General features: G+C 36.5%; 2 protein-coding genes across 2 annotated transcripts; one reads left to right on the top strand and one right to left on the bottom strand.

The window, feature by feature from the left end:
- Positions 1-1,174: 1,174 nt before the first annotated feature.
- LOC110931099 (proteasome subunit beta type-1) lies at positions 1,175-4,636 on the top strand. Its single transcript, XM_022174504.2, has 7 exons — positions 1,175-1,328; positions 1,409-1,516; positions 3,209-3,290; positions 3,379-3,508; positions 3,590-3,732; positions 3,844-3,930; positions 4,367-4,636. Exons 1-7 carry the CDS (start codon positions 1,282-1,284, stop codon positions 4,439-4,441), a joined length of 672 nt encoding a protein of 223 aa, XP_022030196.1. The 5' UTR covers positions 1,175-1,281; the 3' UTR covers positions 4,442-4,636.
- A 158-nt stretch (positions 4,637-4,794) lies between these two features.
- Positions 4,795-10,345, bottom strand: LOC110931098 (protein transport Sec1a). The gene is made up of 21 exons (XM_022174503.2): positions 10,166-10,345; positions 9,796-9,851; positions 8,893-8,974; positions 8,626-8,704; positions 8,436-8,486; positions 8,248-8,344; positions 8,104-8,136; positions 7,901-8,029; positions 7,634-7,822; positions 7,469-7,552; positions 7,281-7,379; positions 7,127-7,197; positions 6,797-6,893; positions 6,408-6,533; positions 6,218-6,313; positions 6,006-6,122; positions 5,847-5,924; positions 5,538-5,737; positions 5,343-5,424; positions 5,151-5,240; positions 4,795-5,024 (listed from the first exon to the last, which is right to left on the bottom strand). Exons 1-21 carry the CDS (start codon positions 10,236-10,238, stop codon positions 5,007-5,009), a joined length of 1,947 nt encoding a protein of 648 aa, XP_022030195.1. The 5' UTR covers positions 10,239-10,345; the 3' UTR covers positions 4,795-5,006.
- Between the last annotated feature and the right edge of the window lie 1,277 nt (positions 10,346-11,622).

Below are 11,622 nucleotides of genomic sequence, written 5' to 3'. Positions count from 1 at the left end.
TAGCGATGGTTGAGGGGTGGAGGGTGGAGGATGGGTAGAGGGGCTGTGGAGGCGGTGGAAGGTGGAGCAGTGGAGGTCGTGGAAGGTGTAGCAGTGATTGAGGGGTGGATGTGGGCCCATCTGAATTTTTTATATTTATTCTTTTTGTTTTAGTTTTTATTTTTTAATACTAAAGGCATTTAGGTTATTTCATACCCACTTAGCATAAAAAACTAACCTCCATTCACGCTAGGATGTTAAAATAAAAGTATCACTGATATTAATAGGGCTGTTCAAATTGCTCGTCGTTTGATCGAAAAAATCCAAAGAAATGCTCGTAAGATTTTATGGTGATAGTAAATGTGTCAATTGACTTGGTTTGGTTTGAAAATGAGGCAAACATAAGCAAAAGTGAAAGATCTACTCACTTCATTGGTTCAATTTTATTAGATTATGTATACATAGACACGCGCAATGTTATATTTGTACATAGTATACTATCATAATGCCTCAATTAGCCTAATAAAAAGTAGTATGTAACCCAAATGGCTCTGGTACATTGCAAGTTCGAGACATCCCCTAATTTTCTAAGCGACGCTACAACTTGGGAGCCTACGACACGCTCGCCTCTCTCGTTCTCTACCCTAATTCGATATCGAGTTGCGCACTCCTGCCTCTCTTGTTCCCTGCTCATCGGATTCAATGTCTAGGAAAACCAACTCAATCTCTGCCCTAATCGATTCACAAGTACGACACCGCCTCATTCACTGCCTGCTTTTGTAATGTGCTTATTTAATTTGTTGATCAAGCTTGTAATCTTGTAATTCGATTTTTACAAAAAGCTTTTAAACAGCTCGATCATGACTCCATGAAATTTACAAACCATTCACCATTAACAAATAAACATAGACGTTTAAGCTTCAATTCATGTACTATCTTTGTACCATTGATTTTGGCGTTCGTCGCTCGCTCGGAAAATTTAATGCTCGAAAATTACTCGTTTGATTTGCTGCCCGATTGTATAAGAGGTGACCAACTTGGTTCGAGTTTTAAACAAGCCAGACACAAACAAAGATCTGCTAAATTCAGTTGGATTCATGAACAACCAACCTTACTTGTATAGTTATCTCAACGGATAAAAACACAAGTTACAAGAGGTGAAGAAAACACCATAAACTTTAGGGGCCATATTGCAAACCAGTTTCTCCTTTCATGTTTTCTTGATAAAAAAGAAATCGAAGAACAAAAGAGGAGAAAAGGGCTCTTCTTCACTTGTGATCTAAATTTCGAAACCACATTATCATGACAAAGGAACACGCCAATTGGTCTCCATACGATAACAATGGAGGGTATGTAACTCAACCCCTAAATATCATTTGTACAACTTTCTCGATGTTTTCTTTCAGTTGTTAATCTTTTATATGTGCAGAACTTGTGTGGCGATTGCTGGTGCGGATTATTGTGTGATTGCTGCGGACACTCGGATGTCCACCGGTTACAGTATTCTCACCCGAGATTACTCCAAAATCTGTAAACTGTATGATCAAATTTCTTGCTTGATTTTAGGGTTCTTGTAGTTTTCTCATTTTTTACTCTTAAGCTTTATTGCCATGTTGTCTGGATTGTTATTTGGTCGCTTTTTAGGGTTTGTAGATGTTATCAAATTCAAAAACATTTAGCTGAAGTTGTAGCTTAAATCATGAATGTGGAGTCACTTTCTTTCTTTTGATTACTGGAATCGTTTTTCGAGCGTTTTGCAAATACTTGTTTTGCAAAGACTTGCAGACACTAAGGATATGGCTTTGAGCTGTGTAGGTTTCGCCGTTTGAGAGTATGCAAGATGCTTCTTTTTTTGATGTAGAACAGTCAGTTTGACATGACTTAACAACACTCACTAATTGTCGAATACAGGGGTGCATTATATGATTCTTATCTTTATCAACATTGAACACACTTACTAATAGTAATAGATAGGGGTGTAAACGAGCCGGCCCGAGCCCGAGCTCGACTAGGCTCGAGCTCGGCTCGTCATGTTTTTTTGAAGTTCGAGCCTACTTATTTGAGCTCGAGCTCGGCTTGCGAGTAAAACCCAAAGCTCGAGCTCGGCTCGAGCTGTTTTATGAACAACCTCAGACAAGCTAAAAACTCGGCTAGAGCTCGCTTCAGTGTCGCTTAAATGAGCCAAAGCTCGGCTCGAGCTCGGTTCTCCAATGTTATCATCATTATTATCATTTTATATATAAAATAAATAAATTTTTGTTTGGGCTCGTTTAGGCTCGCGAGCCTAAACGAGCTTTGTATTTCAGGCTCGAGCTCGGGCTCGATAACTAAACGAGCTCTATTTCAGGATCGGGCTCGGGCTCGTTAAAGGTTGGCTCGTTCGAGCTTTTAACCGAGCCGATAACGAGTAGCTCTCGAGCCTCTGGGCTTGTTTACACCCCTAGTAATAGACACCCATGTATTGAGAAAGCCAACACTTTTTTTGTACATGAGACGAGAGTGTATCTTAAGTTGATGTGTTTGGTTGATGATGAACATTTGATCCTACCCACTACCCACAAAGGTATCAACTTTTAAGTAGTGCATACAGGGCGCAGTATTTCTGTAGAACATGAATAATTACATTAGTTGGTTGGATGGTTGGATTGTTGGAAGTTGAAAGTTATGTGTTAGATTCGTGTGGGAAGCTGTCAGTGGTCCTTTACCTAGGGGCTGAATTCTTCATGCTCATGTATTTGTACCAAAGTGATTTTTATAATATTTTTTTCGGTGGGTCTTTTATATGGCATCGAAAAGACCCAAAAAGTTATAAAGATTTCAGATTATAATTATGCAAGGGCAATCTTGTTCAGAGTCGTATACATATTTATCCATAGAGAATTAGAGATGATGGTTTCTTTTATTATCATGCTTGTTAACGGTTTTTAGATGCTTTATGATTGTGGACCATCTTTTTTGTGCGCTAGCATTTTTTGATAGTTTTTTTTTTCTCAGAATCCCAACTTATGGAGTACATGTTAGTATGTTACATTGAAGTGTTGTTTTCATAATGTATTTGCGATCCAAACAGAATGGTGTTGCTTTTGCTCCCCTTTCTTTGATATTTGAAGCATCTCTCTCATTGAACAGTATTAAAAAAAAGTTTGCTTGTTCCTAATTCTCATTTGGTTTGGCTGGAAAGCATATATGCTTCCTTAGATGTTAAAGCTATTAAAATATATATTTTCAGAGCGGACAAAAGCTTCATGGCTTCTTCAGGATTCCAGGCCGACGTGAAAGCACTTCAAAAGGTCCTGTCTTCTAGACACCTGGTAAGCCTCTTAAGTTTCCTTAGTCTCATATTAATTTTTTATTTAATTTATATAAAAAATGTTGATATTTTATATATATTCATTACAGATTTATCAACACCAGCACAACAAACAAATGAGCTGCCCTGCTATGGCTCAGCTTCTTTCAAACACCCTCTACTACAAGCGTTTCTTTCCTTATTACGCCTTTAATGTTTTAGGTGGCCTTGATAGTGAAGGTATATGTGGATTTACCATTTTAGTTGTGGATGAATTTGCATAAACATATAGTAACGCGTACTCATTTTGTGAACTTTAAGGTAAGGGCTGCGTTTTCACATACGACGCTGTTGGATCCTACGAAAGAGTTGGATACAGTGCTCAAGGTTCTGGTGCCACACTCATCACTCCATTCTTGGACAACCAGCTAAAATCCCCGAGCCCGCTTCTGTTACCCGCAAAGGTCGGGATTGAATTTTGTCTTATAAAATTGTTGACCAAATTTATAAAGTTCATCCACAACAATTATACTGGTCAAACTATTAATTATAATTGTTATTTTATTTGTGCATAGGACGCTGTCACGCCACTTTCAGAAGCTGAAGCTGTGGATTTGGTGAAGACGTGTTTTTCATCCGCCACAGAAAGAGATATATATACTGTAAGTTTGTACTAATAGGGTTCAAAAGAGTAAAATGCACGGATGGTCCCTGTGGTTTGGTGGAATTTCACCTTTAGTCCCCAACTTTTCAGAATTACACTCTTGGTCCCTGTCGTTTGACATGTTGTTACTCGGATAGTCCCTGTGGTTTGACACGTTGTTACTCGGATAGTCCCTATGGTTTGACAAGTTGTTATTCGGATAGTCCTTGTCATTTCATACCCACTTAACCAGAAAAACTAACCTCCATCCATTTTGGGGACTATCCGAGTAACAACTTGTCAATCCACAGGGACTAACAGTGTAATTTTGAAAAGTTGGGGACTAAAGGTGAAATTTTACCAAACCACAGGGACTATCTGTGCATTTTACTCGGTTCAAAATCAGTAACTAACAAACTTGTGAAAAATAATGTTGACGTTATTAAATTATGCAGGGAGATAGTGTTGAAATTATAATCCTAAATGCTAATGGTGTTCGTCGTGAAAGTGAACAGCTGCGCAAGGATTAGTTACCAAACTGAAGATTGCCTCTCGGCCAGCCCTTTTTCAATTTCCGTAAATCAAACTTGTTTAGACAAGGGTCGTTGCACTCTTTTTAGACTATTAATGTTCAAGGTCTTCAATTTACTTTTGTCGATGAATTTATGTGCGTCCGATGACTTGTTTAATGCTTTTTTGAAATTAAAACCAGTTTGTTTGAACTACACTTATATTCGTAAGGTGAGCGGAAAGTGAACAACTGAAGGTTAAAGGGTAATGCGTGACGGGAGACTGCAGGTGTTGCTTAATAAAATAATTTGAATTAAGTTCAAGAAATCAATATACTTGAGATCATTTGTGTTGCTTAATAAAATAATTTGAATTTAAGGTCAAGAAATCAATATACTTCGAACTCAAAATCGTTCATATTAGTGGAGTAATACAACTCAAGTTCGAACGTCCATCCCGAATAAAACATATACTTACTCTGCAGGTTCATTTTTCCTTCTATATTGTCAGTATATCAAGATTTGTGCAAGCTAGTCTAGTGTGCCTGTAGGACTAACCAACCATACACAATCTCCAGCTCCAAGGTTACAGCAACTTAATTTTCTGCAACAAAAATGATATCGAAATTAGAAAATCAATTGAGCTTCTAGTCCTGCATGCATATTGTAATTTATTATTGTGATTAGGGAATTATATAAATTCATTAAAAAGATGTGAAAGAAATATTACCGATATATATTGTGGTGGATCATCGATACTAGTCGAACCTAGTATAACCTCTCTTTTTAGTTTATCAGTGAGTTTGTGACAAACACGCAACTGTAGACGAACCACAAATCAAACAACAAAGCGTCATCATGTTATAATAATTAATGAGAGACAACAGCTTTTCACTTGTACAAACTTCAAATTTTAACCAACCTCGGATCTGGTGGCCCCACCGATGATAAAAACAAATAAACGTTGTCCCATGTGTTTCACGTCCTTAGTACCTCCCGGATTGCTACAAAAACAGTTGGACAGAGATAAGTAGTAATACAGAATTTGTGGGGATCATTTTTAATCTGATTAAAATTTGTTTTAAAATATATTTGAAGAAAAATATGTAAAGGTTACCTCGAGTGTCCATCAGCTGGACGGGGCTTTGCCCATGTGGCGGTCCTTCTTGATCTCCTTGAATTTGGATGACTCGCTGACCCACTCCTTGCTGATGTGTCATGCGTGCCGCTACTAGAAGAACTTTGATTACTTGGATTGTTCATGCATTGGTACTCATCCTTTTCCAGATTATGTTTGGCTAATTTTTCAAGCAAATCCTACGGAAAGGAATAAAGCACAATATGACACCAACAAATACAGATCCATAATACGAACACACATAAATTATAGAAAATATGGTGGTTGAAAAAGCTATGATTATAGTACCTCCAACATAGGATAAAATCTGGAGAGTTGCCATGTTTCCTCTTCTCCCGTCTTATCCTTTCTTAATGCGTTATTCCTCTAATAACGGAACAAGAAGACAACGATTATCGCAATTTCAATATATAACCGTGTGAAAATATATCGAGTTGTGATAATTACCTTTTGAGCATCAAACTTAAGGGAGAAGGCTCCATGGTGTTTCTTTTTTTTGTTCGATCCCTCAAGCAATCTCATATTTTGTATCGCCTTCATATCCTCCGGAGGCAATTTTGCCAACTAAGCAGCAACAGAAAAAACAGAAACAGCATAAGCAGTTTAATTTATTTTCATTTACTTTAAAAGTGATTCCTGTTTTCATTTTAACTAACTACCTGCATAAGCTTTGTTGCTTTGTCACCCTCAAACTTTTCGGGGTATACCATAGCATAAATCATTATTAGTCTCAACTTGTATTGGGGTCTCGAGTCCTGTAAGATATTATACATTTTAACAAAAGCTCCTTAAGTTTTGTGTGTATACATACATATATATATGTATGTATATGTATATTCCTAAAGTCACCTGATGCATCCTTAAAAAGTTAATGACTTCCTTTGTCCCAGAATCACCGAATACAAGATCCTGCTCAACTTGACCAAGATCTCTGAGCGCTTCATCTCTGATAATTTTGTTGATTTTTCCAGCAATCTGTTTCGGGATTTAAACATCATTCGAATTGAACCGAACATAACCAAAAAATGTTTTTAATTAAAAGACGGGCAAAAAGTGTTTGTGAGGCAATCCAACCCCAACCGACTCATTTTTACCTGTAATAATTTGACCACTTGCAACCCAGACCCGTTTCTCTCCCCCCCCCCCCCCCCCCCCACACACACACACAAAAAGAAGAAAAAAAAACAAATCATGCCACCTCTAAAGGGGTAATATAACGACGTGAATAAGAAACCGACCTCTACATGGAGTGAGAGCTTCTCCATTTGTTCATTATATTGAGGCAAAGCTTGAACCATCTTCTGTATCTCTCGTGTAGATAAATCACCCCCGTCTCTGCATAAATTCAAGCCGCAATTTTGCATAAGAAACTCGTAAAGCATAATGTCAAACTATATATCCTGATCAATCTAAGTCAAAAGGTCTATCTTGCTTCATTAAAATATCTGACATCTAACATGTGAATATATATATATATATATATATATTTTAAATATAAAAAGCTTATTGTAAAGCACTACAATGTATAATATAATCTCACAAAGTTGTAGCTGCATTATAGAACCAACCTTTGTTGTAATTGTGCAGCTTTGTTTTTCGACACAAAATTTTGCATCTTGTCGCTCAATTTTTCACTAGCCTGATACGGCAGTCAGAGGAAAAAAAAAACATTAAAACTTATAATATTTCAATGTGAACAGAAAACAAAAAAAAACAACATACTTCAGCTATGTGTAAATGGCGCATTTCAAGCCAAACTGCATCATGGTCTTCCAAAAGGAACTCTTTTCTCTGAGTCTCGCTACCAGATTTACCAGGGACCTACACACAACATGTTTCATTTGTTCACGTCATGCCCCTCAACGATTATTTTATTCAACTGAGAACCGATTTCTACACAAATTTTGTACCTCTTGCACGTATTTATTCCCTTCCAAGTCTAGCAGATCATGGCACATTGCGTCATACGTCCATTCATGTATGATGGGTGCAATCTGAAGTTATAGCCACAGTTATTAAGATGCCACAAAACTAGAGACCGTAAGGAATTAAAAAACGACAAAAACTAAGATTACCAGATCAAGAGATCTATCCACAATGACAAGGTCACATGTTTCGGTCTGCGGGAAATTAGCAATTGTAGTTTTATACATTGAAATGGAGTTCCAGACAGCAGAAGCAAGCTTTACGGGCACTAAATCACGGAATGTTGCGGCACTAGATCCATCCATCCCCTTTGCACGGTACCATACAAATGGAAGTTCCTAAAGATATGAAAATACGCCCATCCTTTCAACAAATAACTTATAAAAATCGTCATTATTATTATTACTTTTAGTTACCTTCATTGAAGCAAAAACAGTAGCAATGCGAGTAGACATTGTGTTCAACGCAGCCTCAAATTGGCGGGAATTCTCCGCAAGCTGACTGTACATATCTTCTAGAGCTTTATCATGATCAGTTGTAAATGCCTACATTTGAAATACGGTTAAATAAAAGTCATGCATGACTAAAAAAACCATAAAAGCGAATATATAATGTTTACCTGACTTTCGATAGGAAAGTATTCCAGATTCATCTGCAATGAAATAAACCGTTGGATCATATCTCATGAGCTTCTAATCATAGATCGAAGACTAGTTTAGAAAAAAAAAGGTTTAAAAGAAAAAAAAAAAGATGGAAATCTAACCTCTCTTAGCGCACCAATGCGTGGTAAAACGCTCATGTCACTCTTTAATCGACTTACTAAATCCTTTGGTGCGGGGGTACTAAAAAACACAAATGCTCTGCAACAAAAAGAAAAGAAAATACGATATATAAGGTAACGAGTGGAAAAAAGAAGGCCTAGTTTCCTACGAGTTACAAACTTTTGCATACTTCCTGTATAACGGTTCTCTTCCCGACATGTCAGATAAAAACATGATAATGCTGCAAACCAAACAAAGAAAAGAGTCAGTTAAATTAACATAATGGAAAGTTAAGAAATAATGTAGTTTTTACGCTTGCCTATCAGCACAGCTAGATACAAAAATGAAAAGGTTAACATCGTCAAAAACAGGAACCGTACTTCTCCTTAATTGGTTGAATGAAATAGATAACATCCATAGATGGCATAGGTTGCCTTCTCTTAAAAATGTCTTCCACCACTGCAGAGGAAAACAGGCACATAATATCGAACTCGCATATGAAAGAAACTTTTTCACATTTTTAAACATAAAAACTCGTAATGCAAGTAAACTGAACAAGATAGCGATCACTATGGGTAAGAGGGAAAATTTGTGTCTTCGGCAACTTAAAATACATAACACAAGGAAACGACATTTTATATACTTACAGGAAACTCCTTGATCTGTGATATCTGTCATCTTGCATGAAGCAGACATAACTTTCACGGTAACTTTATCCATGATAAGCACCTGAAAAAATTCTCTGCTAAGTTTAATTATATGGTTCTGTTGATGCAACAAATAATAGACCAAGGCCTGTAGCGATATCTCCGGGTAAAAGGGTTCAAGGGTTTCGATTAGCCTAACGCAGGTCGTGGGGTCCCCCCACGTTTGCAAGACGTGGAGAGAGGTTCACTAGTATTGTTGTTATCTTCCTTAGATCTTGAGCTGATTAGAAATCAGCCTAGAAAGCGATCGTTGGAGAAGATGAATTATTTAGTGTGCAGAAGAGAACTTGTAAGAAGCAAGTTCTCATGGGAGAAGAAGAAGAGAAGCAAGCCTGAAGCTGGTTCTCAAGAGGGAGAGGAAGAATCAGAGAGTTAGAGTGATATCTGCGGATCCTGGGGTGTCCCATATGCTTAACATGGGCTGCAATTTATAGGGGAAGAGGTTTCTCAAAGGGAAACCTTTAACTAGTAAACCTGGCTTGCAGTGAGGGGCTTACCCTTTTAGGGCTAAACAGTTTGGAGTTGCGGACAAAAGGGTGGTCTCTGTGCACATGTTCTTTCTGTGCAGAAATGGTTCACACATTAAGTGCTGATGTGACCGGACACTGTGCTTGTCTTTTTTACTGTTCACCTGAGTTTGCGCGTATTGAACCTCTCAACCTTTTAACCTTTTAAGCTGTTATGTATATTAGTCATTTTATTGAGATTTGGGCTACCCCCGTCATCAGGTTCAAACTTGCTTAGAATAAGTTAGAGGTCTTGATCTTAAAATATATATGATACAGGAATCTCACCGGTTACTCATTATAAAACCTATTCCATGTGATAAATATAATTACATACCTTCCAACTTGATCTAGTGTCTCCTGATGAGGATTTGAGCATTTCATGCAGCAATCCTGCAAAAAAATAATCCGGTTCTTCGTCAAAACGAGTGGAATATTAAACATAGTAGTAGAATAAGTGAAACTTGTTACATACCCTAAAACCAAAAAAAAGGTCAACTAAGCTACCAAAAACCATTCTTATGAGGTGTAAGAAAAGGTACATTATGCATTTGAGGCCAAACAACTCCTAAACTGTTATAACATATACTGTTTAATAAAAAAACTGTTACATTTCTTACACATATCAACAACTTTGTGCGATAAAAACCATCATACATTATATATTTCACCTAATAATTCAATCAAATGATGGAGATACAACTTACTATCGCGGCTGATCTGACGAAAATTCCTATACTCTCCGCCGTGAGAGGACGAATCGGAATCATTGCAAGACATTGAAATATAATAAGAATCAGAAATTTGATATTAAAATTTGAGAAATGAAACCGTGGAGATCTTCAAGAACACAAAATCAATTCTAGAGAGAGAGAGAGAGAAGGAAGGGGAGGGAGATTGTCATATTTTAAGGGGTGACAGTTATTAAGCGCTCTTTGTTTCCCACGAAAAACTGGAGTTACAAAAATACCCCTAAACTAACTTATACTTTGCAAATAATAGTTTTCATTTTTGGACTTCATAGTCCAGTTTTTTTTCCTAGCTAAATAAGAGGCAATTTTTCATTATATTAGTTTTCAATTTTGGACTATATGCAGGAAATTCATATGAAGAGTCATAAATTCAAGAGATAATGATACTACAGATTTTAAATAAACATTTTAGCTTAGACCAAAGTTATCTAGTTGATACTAAAAAAAAACTTGAATCCTACCCGATAACCCGATACCAACCTCATACCCATTGACTTGCATCAGAATTGAATATATCTATATCGGATAGGAATCATGTACATTAATCCATAAGTGTGAGAAGTGCATTATAACACTATATAATATCATATAAACACCGTATAACACTATGTAACACCATATAATACTATGTAACACTATGTAACACTATATGACACTATATAACACTATACATCTATCATAGACATGTTATCAGACAAACTATAGTGCCATATTTGTTATATAGTGTTATATGGTGTTATATGGTGTGACATATTGTTATACGGTGTTTATATGGTGTTATATAGTGTTATATATATAGTGTTATAATACACTTCCCACACTTCTGGATTAATGTACATGATCCTCTATCTATATCAATATATTATTTAATCATATATATAGGAGAAGAATCCATTAGGAACCACCCTTTATAGCGAGAACTGTGAGATCCAATGTGAACACAACAAAAAATACCTAAAAAAACCACCAAAAAAATATTTTTTTTAATAAAAATCACTACTTTTTGTCAATAAAAAAAATTTAAAAAAATTGGAGATTAAAACTAGTGATTTTTATTAAAAAAAATTGTGTGTATGAATATGAGAAGTGGTGTTACGCCTTCCTACTATGTAAATACAACCCTTGCCAAATCAAGTAAAATGATGTTAATCTAGCAAATGCATTCTCATCTTCACAATGACACATCTCACGCTTGGATGGCGAACCTAATTTCTTTCTTTCGCACACGTCTCCAATATGAAATTAGCTTGGACCAACTTTGAATATCCGGATTCAAGTCACTTGAAATAGTTTCAATACAAATTTGTCCAGGTTTTGGATTTAGTTAAAAATTTCCAAATCCAAACAACCTAAAGAAATCGAAACCGGACCATAAACACCTTGTGGCGCAGCTTGCCCGTTTACCTGTCGTT

Source organism: Helianthus annuus, chromosome 3, assembly GCF_002127325.2.
Source record: "Helianthus annuus cultivar XRQ/B chromosome 3, HanXRQr2.0-SUNRISE, whole genome shotgun sequence".
Classification (NCBI taxonomy): domain Eukaryota; kingdom Viridiplantae; phylum Streptophyta; class Magnoliopsida; order Asterales; family Asteraceae; genus Helianthus; species Helianthus annuus.
The sequence above is the reverse complement of the archived record's forward strand: the minus strand, read 5'-3'. Positions and strand labels throughout refer to the sequence as shown.